This window comes from Pocillopora verrucosa, chromosome 14 (genome assembly GCF_036669915.1).
Source record: "Pocillopora verrucosa isolate sample1 chromosome 14, ASM3666991v2, whole genome shotgun sequence".
Classification (NCBI taxonomy): Eukaryota; Metazoa; Cnidaria; class Anthozoa; order Scleractinia; family Pocilloporidae; genus Pocillopora; species Pocillopora verrucosa.
Window position 1 is genome coordinate 14245 of NC_089325.1, and position 15223 is coordinate 29467.

Sequence of the window (15223 nt, forward strand, 5' to 3'; positions counted from 1 at the left end):
CTTGTAAAGCGGTCCGCAATTCAGTTTTGAAAGAAAAAAGCCCTAAAAGTTAAGCACCAAAACGCAAGAAAAGCTCAAAAGAATTTACAAGAACAACGAAAATTTGCCAAGAAATTGCAAATGTCGAACTCAACGGGACAAAAGTGGTGAGTGAACAACCATTATCTGTCGCTTGGGAATCAGTGGGGCGCGGAGGATTTGGGGATGAATCACGTGGTTTTCGGGATGAATCGGTCGTCTCTAACAGAGTATAAAAGGGAAGGAAATAAAATTGACCGCCAATAGAGGGAAACCCTAAGATTACTACTGGGCCTCGGGGCGAACAAATAAATATCAGATGACCAGTCCCCAATGTAGTGGTGGCATCGTCTCATTATCCGTTGACGCCTCTCAGCCTTTCCATTAAGACTTTTGGAGGGCTCTGAGGGTTGGGTAATAGTCTTTTGTATGAAATAAGGTACTTTTCGTGAAATGAAATACTTCATGTCTGCGTTTCTCGCATTTTGTTAGACCCCATTAAACGCAAAAGGACATGTTGCACCATGCAAGGGTAATCGTACCCGATTTTCAAATCGGCTATGCGCTCGGCGTTCGTTATTCTCCTCCAGAGCCGTTCTCAAACTCATCAACACTCCTGCTCAACGAACTTTCTTTGAGAAGGAGCGTTGCGTGACGAGTCTGAGAACGGCTGCGATGGAGACTAGGTGTTCGACCAATTACTCTCTAAAACTCCACTTCTCTTAGAGCTGCTAACTTTGTTCACTTTTCTGTTATTTCTGCTTCACTTTGTTCATATATGGATGTGGAGTTTTTTCTTTATGCCTCATAGAAGTATCCAACTTCCAAAGTGCCTATGGGCTCAATTTAACCATTTAAAAAAGACAAACAGGATAAGTGTAAACATTTATAATACCATGTGAACGAATCAGATATCGTGCCCTAACGTATGAAAATTTCCCTTACTACATTAAAAATCCCTGTTAAAACTCGTTTGCAAACCTTCAAAACAAAACTGTATAAATTATTTTGAAACACTAACCGAGTTTCCTCTTATGCAATATTTGCATGATAAATTAAAATCATAAGTCTCATCTGGTAAATGCAAAGCTAAACATGGCACTCACATTTACGTAAAACTTGCAGAAAGACAAGTGATTCGACGTGTCTTAACAATTTCGATTTCCTAAAAGTAATCAAAATGCGTCAAAATTCAAAGATTCGCTAAATGTCAACGTTATCCTGCTTAATGAAACGTGATTTTCCAAACAATAATTATAACTACAATAACTACAGTTAAATACATGCAGATTGATTTCCTTGAGGAAAAAATGACCTCGCTATTTTATCTAGCTACAACACTTTTAAATCAGATAGTGTGTATGTTGGCTACAACATGTGCTTGTCATGATTATGCAAGGTACACTAAACAGTTTTCATATGTTCATTGAAAGTGATGAATTTTTCAATTGCTCAACATGATTCATTAATTATTTGACCAATTTAAGAAAACTCCCAAAACGTCTCTCCAAATTATTATGCAGTTAGCCTTCATATTTGTTTTTACCACGTACTGGATGTGTGGTTTAACTCTTTCGAACGATGCAATTCTCTTTGCTCTCCTTACAAGTTCTGCAGAGTTATTTGGCATTTCTTTTCAAGTCGCGCGGTCTCAGCGGCTTTCTATCTTTAACTGTGCTTGCAACCAGATTCTGGGACTTTGTCTTCTTTAAGAAGCGTTTGCTGCTGTCATCTAACAGGCAACTTGACGCCGTCGACCGCGTAATTGTGCGACGCCGTGCAATCGAGGTCTTCGTTTTCTTTGGCGGCGTTATTTCGATGTTGTAAGCGAGGCTTTCTCTTCGCGAGGAACCTTCGTCTGGAGCTGCTTCATTAGGAAGATTTTCGTTTGAGCGGGACCGAAGAGATCCAAGTGCCGACTGCATGGCCGTGGCGATACGCTGGGATCGTGGTTGTTTAGCTGGAGTAATGCTGGGGGCAGACTTAGATTTTGCTATACTCGGTCTTTCGCTGTTCTTTGGTTTAAACAGATTAGACGCACCTTCCACCGATTTTCTTTTGCGTGTGTTGAATGATTTGGCCAGTGACGCGTCCAAAGACATTCTTCCCGTTTTAAGCACATCTTCTTGCACAGAGAAGTCAGGGTTCATTTGAGTTTCTACCGGGTAAGATGTCTGTAGATGCGGCAGGCACGACGCATTCCGACGCTGCAGCTCGGCCAGTCGGTTCCAGTCATACTCCACTTCAGCATCTTCCATTTCTGGTCCAAGCTCATCTCCCAGGATGAAGTATGCAGCACTGTTTGTAGTGCGTTTTTCAGGCGGGGTGTCACCTCGCATGTAAATAGCACTCTGCCGGCGGCTGGCGCGAGTCTGAACTCCAGCCCTCAAGCTTGAACTTGAGGCCGAGTGCAGAGTGTTGAGAGATTTGTTTAACTGGTTACAAGCATTGCTCGGGAGTGTAGGCGCTTGCATGCTTCCCTTAACAGAGCTTGCAAAATCCGCTAGCTTCAATGGTGGGCCTTCGTCAGAATCAGTGGAGCTATCCTCTTCGAAAAACTGTTGTCGAGCGTACATTTGCGCTCTTTCCCCTTCAGTGGCCTTCCTTCGGAGCGACTCTATAATACTTTCGGACTCAGCAGAAGTTTGTCTAAGTTCTCGTATTTGTTTATCGGCATGAGCCAACTGTGCCTCCATAGAGTGTACCTCTGTGCCAAGCCGTCTGTTGATAAGAGTTTCCTCCTCGACTTTCTGCTCCAGTTGATTTTTCTCAGCTTGTAATTCCAGCATGTGATCTTTCAGCTCTGCAAACGCCTTCTCTGTCTCCTTCATTCCTTTAGAAGTACGCTTAAGCTCCTCTATCTTCGTCAGTAGTATCTTCTCTTTGCTTTCCCACTTAACTTCAGAATTTTTCACCACGTTAACTGCGTCCTCTTTCGACGCCAGCGTTTCCTTCAACAACAAGTCAAGTTCTTCAACTTGTTTATCCTTTTCGCCAAATTTAGCTTCCAACTCAGCTATGCGCACTATCAAGCCATCTCTTGTCTCTTTTTCCTCTTCGATAATCTTGTCGATTTGTTCTTTCCCTTTCTTTTCCAACTCACTGTAATCCTTTTGCAATTTTTCGAGTGCTTCATACTCCTGTTGTCTCTTTGTTTCTAATTCGTTGTAATCCTTCCTCAAGCTTTCAACCTCCTCTTGCACAGCGTTCGTCTCAGTTTGTTTGGCTTCTTCTAATTGACGTATCTCGTTCCTTGTTCGATCTTTCTCGGTGTCTGCTTCTTTCCTTAGCAAATCAACACTTGCTTCCAGCTCCTCTACTCTAATAACATAACTCTCGCATTTGCCTCTCAGCTCAACACATTTCTTGCGCTCCAATTCCAATTCTTCCTTGGTCGTCTCGAAACCACTGACTTCCAATTCTAGCTCAGCAACGATGCTTTTAGATTTCAGAAGCTGATTCTCCAAATGACCGTTGTCTTCTCTGGCTTTCCTCACTTCTTCGTCCAGCGTTTCTACTTCTACTCGCGCTTTCTTTCGAACTTCGATCAATTCGTCTGAATGCCTCTTAGAGTTTTCAAACATTTCGCTTCGCGTATTCATCACTTCCTCTGACAGTTGATCAAATTTCTTTTTCCAAGCTGTGCGCTCTGCGTCGCAAGCCTCCTGGATTTTTGCGGCGTTTCTTTCAGCTTCATCCAACATGGATTTCTGTTTGTTAGCGAAGGCCTCCTTCACCTCCTCGTACTCCTCCTCGAGTTGGTTAGTTTTCGTACGGAACTCAGAGGCAACCGCGGCTTTTTCTTGCGCCATACTAACGATCTTGGAATCTTTTGAAGAAAGGAAATATATTGATTAGAAATGTTCGCAGAAAGAGCGAAAGGCTGTTTAGAAAAACACCTGAGTCGGGCAGCACTATCGGTAAGAGCCGACCAAAACAACCAAGTAGAGTGTTATCGCTAGCCAGTTACATTTTCCTCATTACTTAAGATAAATAACGCTGTTTTTGAAATACCATCGAAGAGATTCGTACAGCTGCAGTTTCCAACATTAAGATGGAATTTAAAGCAGAAATTATCAAGAAAAGGTTGCTCGAAGTATCATAGAAGTGGCTATATTGATAGGGGCTCGTTCTAACCCTAAGCAATCTCCTAATTACAGGGTAAACGATAACTTCCATCATAGAGAACAAACACACAGCAGGGTTCTAAATAAACATTGTTACTGTTTCCTATTTCTTTCCGTTCGAGAATCGCAAAATAAACTCACCCAATTCGCTTTTTAAGGCCGCTAGCATCTTCTCGTAAGTTTCTCTAACTTGATCCCTTTCTTTTTCCAAAGCTTGAATCTTCTGTAATCTATTCTCCAGTTCTTCCTCCAATCGCTGCCGCTGTTTGGTGAGTTCGTCTACCTCTTCTTTCATTAAACTCATTTCTGTGTCATATTTTAACTGGTTGTCATGTGCACGGGCATTGCTGGTTTGAAGACTGCCTTCCAAACCTGCTTTCAAATTCGCCAAGGCTTGTACTTCAATAGTCGTCTCTTGCAGCCGCTTTTCTCTGATATCAAGTTCTTTAGCAAGTTCTGCTTTTAGCAAGTGTTCTCTCGACAGAGCTGACTTCAGTTCTTCTACCTCTCGGAAACAATGTTCCTGTATATTCTTGAGTTGTTCGTCCATTTGTTCTCTAACAGAAAGAATGAGATAGAGAACTTATAATGTCTCCTAACATCAAAGTTAGAGAAAGAAGAGAAACAAAGACTTTTAGAATTGCATGTGGTAAAACCAAAGACAGAACAATCAAAAATGGCATGCAAAGCATACCAAACTGTCCGATGCGTGGAAAATTGCCACTGATGACCAACGATTACTCTTTCATTTGATTTGGACCTGACCAGTCGAAAAGCTGGCGCAAATTAGGGACCAACCAAGGTACAAAAGAAACCAGAAAACAGACCTCGAATGACTCTAAAAGTCGATCGTAACAAAGAAAGAATAGGCAATCGATGATAACTCTAAACTGTAGTAGTTCCACGACTAACCAGCTCTAATGCACGACCGACACTAATGAAGCGTGGGTAAAGGCTAGTAATAAATCGGCTCTTGCATATTTCCTTGGTTGATCAATATCAATGCGTAAAATTAGAAAATATCATCAAAAGACTGTTGATAATTACGTTTAACAGAAAGTGTAATAACTAGTCAAAGACTAAACGTATTTACTACCAGGGTTGACCTAGCCTGCGTAAGTGATGCTTTTTCGGCCATTTGATGAAGATAAAGTCGGCGGATACGAGAAGTTACGAGAACAACAACAATTGCAACAACGTGCTTTGCTCTGGCGCCTTAGCCTCTCAAAGCTCTAAAGTGCACCAAAAGGCCGCCAAATAAGCAGGCTAGGATATAACCGTGCATGATCATAGACAATACGATTGTTACTGTAGCTGCTTCCAACTGAAAAGAATAAGCGCGAGTTATTTTCGTAATAGACTGATCAATCAGCTTGCCGTTTTCACTTTTCCTTCGACTAAATAAGGTCAAATCAAATCTTTATGTGAGTGCAGTATGCCTAGGCGGACCTCAAGCCTTCCATACTGAGTTCACCCAAATACTTGAGCATTACCTTTTATGAACTTCGACCGCCAGCTGATCTTCGAGTTCTTGGATCCTGCTTCTGGCGGTTACGTACTCTTCCTTTAAACGCAAAAATAGGTGAAATAAATAAATAACAAATTATCTCCTTTTCCTCGCCACTCCAAGCTTCTCGGTACAAGACAATACTGCCTAATTTCTTCCCTTTTCTTATCGACGACTTCCTCCACTTGACTAAAAAATTGTTGGCTTTATGTTATATCCAGCTGCTCTCATAGCGAGAAATTCTGACAGCATGGTAGTTTACGCGCGAATTGTGCGCACCACTGGCGTTCGAAACCCTCGGCTACTCTTGACAAGGCCGGAATACTATTTATTTTTTTTTTAACATAACTGAGAATTATACCTTGTAAGAGGTCTGCATTTTCTTGGTGTCCTCCAAAGTCTCCTTTAAAGCCAGGTATTCTTCTTGGTTAACTGCTGTAGACAGACGCGACTCCAAGCGATTTTTCTCCAGTTCTAGTTCAATTACTCTGCTGTCGATGTTGACAGCTGCCAATGGGGCATGTCGTCTTGGTGATTCGTCTTGGAAAGAAACAACAAACAGCGGTCTAGCAATAGCCATTTTGTTAACTTCGTGATGAGAATAAACAAAATTGAGGCTATTCAAAATAGTTAAGAGCTATCGTTTGTCTCACGACAAGGAAACTGACATAAAATCTGAAAGAAAGAACAAACCGTGGTCTAGCGATAGCCATTTTGTTAATTTCGTGAAAAGAATAAACAAAATTGAGGTTGCTCAAAATAGTCAAGTTCTATCGTTTTCTCATGACAAGGAAACCAACATATAATCTGCGATTACGCATTGTAATTAAAACAACGATCTCTTGTAACCGGGAAAAGGGGTTATGAAGCCTGACCTGAAACTTACGGAGAAGCTCAATCACAGAACTTCTGTGACCCGAACAAGAGCGGGAAGTTCAAGTAGGAGTGCTCCCTAGCATTTACTCACGATCTATCATATTAAGCGTTAAGTTGAAAATACTGGAACGATGACAATAATAATGATGATGTTAAAAAGAAACAATAAAACAATAATAGTGATACTGACGAAAATAGTAATAATAATTGTAACAATAAGTTTGGGTTAAAGAGCCTATTTATTACTTCAACATGAACCGAGCAGTTTCATGTAAAGACCGCAGAGATAACTGACTACATCCCGAATGCGCATATCGTTATATAATCATTAGTGGCGCGCTCATTGTGATTGTTCAATTGCACGCGCCTATGTGCGCCACTTCTATATAGCCAGGTAATTTATGCCGGTATACCTCTAACAGTATTTCGTGACAATAATAATGATAATAATGATAATAACTTACAGCAAACAGTAATAATAACAAGAATGATGGTTTCCGTGTGTTTTCATAAATGTATTTAAATCTTCTACAAGGGTACTGGACAAACTTTATAAACTGAGTGATCAGTTTGGGTAGTTCTGATTAAAAATGATATCCCCCTGCTCAACGGTGCTGTCTGACCGGCCATAATTAAGGACGTATTCTCAAAGCACGGAGATCAAAAGAAAAATCGTGTTTAAGTCCATGAAAAAACAACAGGAGGGTAGAAAAGCGAAAAAGAAAGATTTGGTACGGTAGAAATGAAGCTTGAGGTGATTGTGAATATTGAGAAATGACTTTTAAACATGCACAAGGGATGATATTGTTTGCATGATTTTCAGTTTAGTGATGATGGTTACCTTCACTCCCCCTCAGCTCTTCATCATCAAGCGCCTTTGACCTCTGCCTCTCCATCCTAATTTCAGCAGATTTTGATGCAGCACTAAACGCCTATGTTAGAGAATACAAATGGCTTCCATGATTATCTTTTGATTACAGAACAGAGAACTCTTTTTTTTTTTCCTGCCTTTGCAACGTGGGTCTCGTTCCCATGGCCCAGTAACTCGGTCAAATTCAAATTCAATTTATTTTCCTACATCGGACTTCTTATTGGTTGTTAAAACAACCATTAGTAACGAATAGATCAATTGAGCAACGAGATTCCGTGCTATTTACATGAAATTAATAACCTGAGGTCAATTCGACTCATGTGAAGAACGACGTATGAAATGGTTCTCAACGAATCTTTGCGCGGCAAAGAGAAAGACGAGGTTGAGACGACTAAAACTAGAATTACATGTACCACAGGGAAGAGAGAACATAACTGGAAAGTCTTAATGGCAGCTCGTCCAGTGACGACTCTCTCTTATCTGCTTCCTCTTCATTCAAAGTTTTAAATTTTTATATTTTTTTATCTCCTCTTTTTGGTTCAGTTCTCAATCTCAAATCTCCTCCCAATCAAACAGACTTGCTTCGCAAAACAACGCGGTAAAAGCTTCAATTTTTATTTCTGATTCTACCTATGGCAACACTTTTGTCGATTGCCTCTGGTTTATGACTTAGGGTTGGAGGAAGATCTATTTCCTTGACAAATGAGAGAAAATGAAATTAATTCACATCGTGTAACGGCGTGGATCTTACCTCCTCCAAATCTTTCTGAAGCGTTGCAATCATCTGTTCTTTCCTGTTCAATGTGGCCTCCAGTTCGCCTGTTCTAAACTCCATGTGATGAATCTTATTCTTGTAGCGGTCAACAATGGATTTTAAACGATCCGTTTCTTCTCTCTAACGGTAAATGTCGTGTTGTTTAGTTAGCGAGCGTGTAGAATCTCATTCAGTCGATATTATGAAACAAAATCGTTGAAACTGAGACTCGAGCAGGCCGTGCGTGAAAGGAAACGTCTGTAATAGAGTGAATATGCCCACGACTGTCTTTTCCTACATGTGTGTAAGACAAGCAAAACACGCCCCCATCTAAAAATGACTTGCATCGCAAGACTTTCATCCCACTGGACACAAAGTTAAACATCTTTGGAATATGACCACGAGGAATACAACCAAACATTCCCCCATTTTGGCTCAGGTTAACTCGATCAAGTGACGTACATATATAAACCAATTGAGCGAGAATTAATTACCGCATTTGAAGGATTATCTTGAGCGATAATAAGAAACGTAAAGCAGTCACTTTGCAAGATATTTAGCTAGATTAGGTAGAGAAAAACCAAAGCGTCAATTGTAGGAGTTTCAAAAAAAGCAGGTTACCGTCGGCCACCGCCTGTTTAGGGTGCGAACTAGCTCTAGTGTCTGGGATTCGCCTTACGGCACGGCCACCTATTACAATATCGGCATCCGCGCATTGAAAAAGTTACATTGAAACCCAAGCAACTGAAGGAAAACTAAGTGAAAAAGAGACTTTTTGACACGGATTTAAAAATTTGAAATTTCCCAATTTAGGCGAAAATTTTCAGTTTGCTCAAACATTATAAATACACTTGAAGAAAACGAAAGCAAACGCAGCAATCACCTCTGTTATTTTACAGCATTAAAAAAAAAAAAAAAGCCTCACCTCTTTTTCAAATTGTTCCTTCTCTTGAATGAAAGTGGTAACTCTCTGCTCAAGATCTCCACACTGTTGCTTGAATGTCTGCAGTTCCACCACCTTCTGCTTCAACCTAAAGACAAGAAATGCGCATTGATTTATGGCTACCTGACAATGGTCGTGTTCCCCCTTCGTTTCTGATTCGAAAAAAGCGAAAACAAAGTAAGCGTTGGTCATCTTCGCTGCGAGACAAACTTCTCATAACACAAGATTCACTTCACCCTGCTTGCTTGGGGAAAAAGAGACCTAAAATTATTTGCTGTTAAGGTCCACAGATCACACAAGAGAGACTTCTACTATTCGTTGCTATCGTTACCTGGCATTCTCTTTATTAGCCTTTTCGTATTCATCTTTAAAGTGCCTCATAAGTTCCAATTCATCAGCTGACGATAGTAGTTTTGTGACCTCTTTGCGCAATTTTAAGATTGTGGCATCTAAAAACGGAGAAAAGGCGCGTTAAAGCCAAAAAAAACTTCGCAGGTCTTTAAACCCTTACTTCGGACATTTTACCGGCTTCCGAGCAACTTGGCCTTGTGCTGTTGTTTAGTGAAAGACTTGACCAGCTTCATATACTGCTGACTAGCATGCCTTCTCTTCCAGAAAAAAAAAGTGTGCGCAGTGTAATTCTTTAAAAATGTCAGTTTTAGATGTTTTCTCTGCTCTGTTTTACCTCTTGCATCAATCTCCTTGTTCTTTTCTGTAACTTCAGCCTCTAAGTCGCTTTGCAAATGAGCCTGTGAGTCTAAAGAGGCTTGTAGCTTGGTAACTTTCTGTTGCAACTTGTTCAGCATTAACTGCCAAAGACGAAGGAAGTAATTTTATTGTTTTCAGAAACTTTATTTTACCTATTAGATGGGTTTAGTGTTAGATAGGTTCAGCAGAACGTTATCGGAAACGGGCAAACGACAAAAGTTCGACTTTTTCCCGGGTGTCCACGGTCGGTATTACTCTAAAGCGAAGTTTTTCTTCTAATTAAGAAAACTAATTTCTCTTCAGGTTATTTTCCTGCAGGATTCTAGCCGGTCATCATGTTGTCCCTTGGCAAGACACTAAACTGTAACTGTGCCTCCCTCTGCCCAGGAGTACATGCAAAGATAGGTTCCGGCGAACTGTCAAAGGAACGTAATGAGATGTTGGGAGGGAAGGGGGATAAACTTCAATAGACTGACAACCCATCCAGGGGGAGAAGGAAAACTGCCAGTCCCATAATGCTACAAAAACTGGGATCAGCTTCGGCTGCATGGACCACTTGGCTCCGAGTAGACTATACTCCTTAAGCTTACCCAGTTACATATTAAGGGAAAAGTTTCTTTGTTTTTTTTGCTTTCTTTTTCTCTAAATGTCAAGCATAGACACTGTGTCCTCTTCACTTGAATGTGACACTGGAGAGAAACTACATGTATTCAACACAGATTTTACTCTTCAGAAAACTGGGGTCTGAGCAGTAAAATCTTTAAAACACATAGACATACAAAGATAATGGCCTCTACATGATTGTATATTGTTCCCTGCCCAATGGGGAGTGCCTGTACTTGCAGGCGATGCTGCAAACAATCTTTTTCAAAACCCATTAGTTACTTAGTATCAAAACAGAATCATTATAAAGTTATGGAATAAAGAAAACTGACCTGATTTTGTTTGCTGCGTAACTGTGGAGACCCCACAAGAGATTTTAAGGGGGAATTGGTGAAAAAAGCCTCCACTGGTGACTGGACAGTTAAAGGTGATGGCATGTGATCAGAATCAAGGTCTAATTTTTGGCCTTCTACTAAATTCACTGCAAAAAAAAGAAGTGAGATGAAATGGTTGGCAAGTAAGTTATCTAGAAGTGGTACTTTCTCCACCAAGTATCACAGCACCAATTCAAAAATTTCCATCTATTCTATACTTTGTAAGTTATCTTGAAATACTCTTAGCCCTTGTTAGGCTCTGCTGTAAAAACAAAGACAAAAACAAAACCATTAACAAAGAAGAAATGTTTTCTGAATCAAAGTTTGAACAACTCTGCCTATCAAAAATTCCTGGATCTGCCTCTACCTATTTGGCAATTGTTCACCCAAGTGGGATGGCTAGCAGAGGACATTTACATGTACAGAGCCACAAAGCAGTAAGGTAAATATCCACTACTACGTAGCCATCTAAACTGAAGTGAATACAACTTGTAGTTGTTTTAGTTTATTCTAAAACAGTGAGACATTACAGCACAAAAAGGTGATTTAAATTTATTTCATCTGGCAAGAAATTTCAATTATTTTGGGCAAAAATCCTTAGAGTGAGTAGCCAATCAGAGAATGCCTTTGACACTACCAACTGTTTTAGTATAATACTATTAGTGTAATTGCTTCATTGATCATAAAGATGCATACACTCTGATTGGTCCAGGACTGCGTCATATCTCACTATAATCACCTTGTGTGAGGTGATTATATTGATACGAGTAATCAAGAGAATTGTAACAAAAGATATGCAAAATGTTTCCTTCTTTACAGAATGGTTTCAACAACAGAATGAATTTACAACAGAATTCAAAAGCACTTGTTTGAGCAATCAAACTGAAACATTATTTTATTCACCTTAGGCTCAGCAAATATTGTTAAATAATACTTTAACTTCATCTTGGGATTATTAAACAATATTTGCTTTGCCCTCTTATTGAATAATTTTTAATATCACATATATGTCCATCAATTGACCAATATGTTCACCATGGCTATCTCATGTAGTACAAAAGATGCACTTTATCTAAGAAACACGTTATTTTAGCTGCACACATTCTTTTTACTCTCTGTTATTTCAATTCCTGTAAAGCTACATTCATGTACAACTCACCTTGTTTGCTTAAAATGTTAGCAAAGGATTCAGCTGTGAGACAACCTTGTTCCATGTCAGTAAACACAGATTCAATCAGGAATTTAAAACTGAACTGATCTTCAACATCCATTTTGGTAATCTGATCCACAAATACAGCTACATTATCACACTGTGTTGCTCCACAAAGTAACAGTGTAATAACCTGTAGAAGAAGAAAACCATGAGGGTATAAATTTTTGTGACCTTTGACCTTGCAAGTACACATGCTGTTTGAAACAACTTCTAGTGATCCACAAGGTCTTAACCCTTTCACTCCCAAGATCTGATTGTTAATTCTCCCCTCTAACTGGCACACAATTCCTTGTAAATAAGTTATGAGAATTTGGTGTTAGATCAAGGTAACAACTTCTTCCTGATAAGTTTGAGTATTCTCATTGCCTGGTGGCTGGATAATGTACGGATATTATAGGGGGAAGTTGCAAGTTAATCACTTCTGGGAGTTAAAGGGTAAAATGTCTCACAGCTCATGCCAAGCCTGGTAAATATTGGGTGGAAAGAAGTTCAAAAAATTTTTAAGGCAGAAAAAATTATAAAGTTGACAGCTACCGGAAGTTTGATCCTCACTCTAACATTGTTATTTTCAGAGAAAATAGGTGGTCATTTGTGCTGACATACAGTAGACAGCAAATTCCACTGGTTAACAACTCTTATTGAAACCCCTGGGTGGACACAAACAATTTAGCAGTTCAATCATAGGTGAGACATTTTTTTTCATTTGCCAAACTTGTTTATCAAGCAAACATATAACATTTCATATACTCATCTAAGAAGATCATCTAAGAATGAAAAATAATAAGAGTAAAAAAAGGGAATCAAGCAACCTTTGCTATTTCTAGTTCATTTCTGTTCCTGAGATAATCTTCATTTATAACAGAGTAAAAGTCCTGGCGGTGAAATCCTGAAAGGAAGAGAGTTAAACACAGAAATTTTTTCATGTGCTTACTAAATAATTTTTTTCATTTATTTCACATGAATGGGGGAAAAAGTGCTAAATTATCTCATTATATTTATCATTAATTTCTCAGGGACCCACTGAGAAGAAGCCCATGTCACATTTCAGCCACGAAGCCTGACCCCCCTATGACTAAGCCCCTGGTGCTGAAGTGAGAATGACAGTCTATGCACAAGTTAGTAACTATGTGTAATCAAAAATTTGCTGCCATCAAAAATTTGTAAAATATGGTCATCACTGCTTTCTGCTCATGGTCATTCTCTCCACAAGCCTTAATATATTTTCCAAATATTAACAGTCTTCAAAAGCAACCCAAGTTAAATCTCAGCTCATTACTACGCTCTACTACCCATTGATTTTTTACAACTTTCAATTGTCTAACCCTCTCCCCTGTTTCAACATTTACATATACATAGCCTCTTGCAATATTGATTGGGAAAAGAGGAATTTTTGAGTAACTTTCTAATTATGAATTACAAGGTTTCTGTTCATCATGTTGATTGAAGGGTTGTGGACCACCGAGTGAGGGGAGGGTGCAAACTACATGTACCTTTCCCCACCCATTGCAGATAGTAGCTATAAAAAAAATTTGTTAATACATAATACAGGTCACAAGTTTCAGGTCTGCTTATACAGCAGAACCCTGCTTTGTTGCAAACTCAGTAATTTGGTCACCTAAAAATTACAGCCACTTTTTATGTCCTGGCAAAACAGGAATACACCTTCTTATAAAAAAAAACCCTCATTAACATTCTAAAATCCTAAATAGTAGAGTCCTTCAAAACTTTACCCCTTTAATACAGCCACTAGCACTTAAAATAAAATGCCTGTGACATGTCATTGTCATTGTTCTCTGTCATTTCCTAATCAAAGAGTGATTTTACTTTACAGCCAAGAAAGAAACCCTCCTTCTTTATTTATTAAAATGTTAAAGGAAAGTAAATCTTGACCTTAACATTCTCTTGGGCAAACTGCAAAGTGATAAAAAATAAAATTTGACCCTATCCCAGTGATACAGCCTCCTGTATGGCAATTTGTTTTGGCCCATTGGTGACAGTATTAACAGGATGCCTTAACATAATTGCCAGTTGTATATTTGATTTAAACTTAATCAAATTATGACTCTTACATACCCTTTAGGTAGGAGATAATCAGTGACAATACTTGCTCAAGTTGGAATTCATCACTGCCACCTGGAAGATCTTTGACTGTTTCCTTGTCACTAACAGTTACAATATGGATGACAGGGATATTTAAGTGGTGTTCAGAAGTATTGAAAAGAGTAACAAACACAAAATTTTGAAAGCAAAGAATTGGGTGGCGTTTAAAATAGAAGAAATAAAACATAACAAAATTAATATAGGCAACACAATAATGCCTTGTTGTGAGGAAAGACTGGTAACCAAACCGTGTTGTTTGGGAATGCAGAAAAATGTGAATAGCTACGTGTACGTGTGGTACAAAACAAATTTCAGACTCAGGTTTCCGTCACTTATAATTACAGCGCACATAAATCAAAACTATGTACCGATGAGTAATGTGAAGGATAAACAAATGTATCGAATGAGTTTCATTTGTCGAAGCCAATTCATGGATTTGGGGGAGATTGAGGAAGCAACATGAAAAATACAAGATCAAATCGCCTCCCAACGAACGTACATGTACATGCATGTAGCTTCACCGACTCTCGCCGATCCTCGTCTTTTATAGCTGGTGGATGCAATGGTAAATAGAGAGAAGATTTTTTTTATACTTAGTACTTACATTAGATGTATAATCTTGAGCAACAGGTTTTTACTTCCCGGATCCGTAATGTTCTCGATTTTCTCTTCTTCGCGTGAAGCATTTGCATTGATCTGTAAATTATCAAACAAAGACGGGAAATGAAACAAGAATAATTTGCGTTAATTTTGCTGTAAATGGTAAAAATTTCTTTATATTTCAGTCAGTTCTGCAAATGGGAAGAGATCAAGAGAAATGTATGCTGACGAATGTACAACTCGAATGAAGTTTTAATTTGGCTACGAGCACTTTTAGTACATTGGAAATGCGAAAAATAACGGATTACTCACCCAGTTCAACAAAAACTTGGAGCTGGCCTCATTCATTTTGGAACTCCCAAGGAGCTTACTCCGCAGAATACGTTAAAATAGTCCAAACAGAAGCAAGATCGAGAAAACGCACAAATCGAACCGCAAAATAGAATGTAAACTGCTTAGAAGATTTGGCGGTTGATTTTGAAATTGACACGATTAATCCCACAAAGCTTAGCGCGGTGTGAATGTGTGT

At 39.2% G+C, this 15223-nt stretch overlaps 1 protein-coding gene across 1 annotated transcript; it reads right to left on the reverse strand.

Moving 5' to 3' along the window:
• Positions 1-932: 932 nt before the first annotated feature.
• On the reverse strand, positions 933-15155 carry LOC136278196 (nuclear mitotic apparatus protein 1-like). The gene is made up of 15 exons (XM_066161628.1): positions 15007-15155; positions 14699-14790; positions 14068-14156; positions 12804-12880; positions 11941-12124; positions 10740-10888; positions 9782-9905; positions 9428-9545; positions 9079-9184; positions 8151-8294; positions 7370-7460; positions 6014-6192; positions 5639-5709; positions 4287-4702; positions 933-3847 (listed from the first exon to the last, which is right to left on the reverse strand). The coding sequence occupies exons 1-15, from the start codon at positions 15040-15042 to the stop codon at positions 1638-1640; spliced, it is 4086 nt and encodes a 1361-aa protein (XP_066017725.1). The 5' UTR covers positions 15043-15155; the 3' UTR covers positions 933-1637.
• Between the last annotated feature and the right edge of the window lie 68 nt (positions 15156-15223).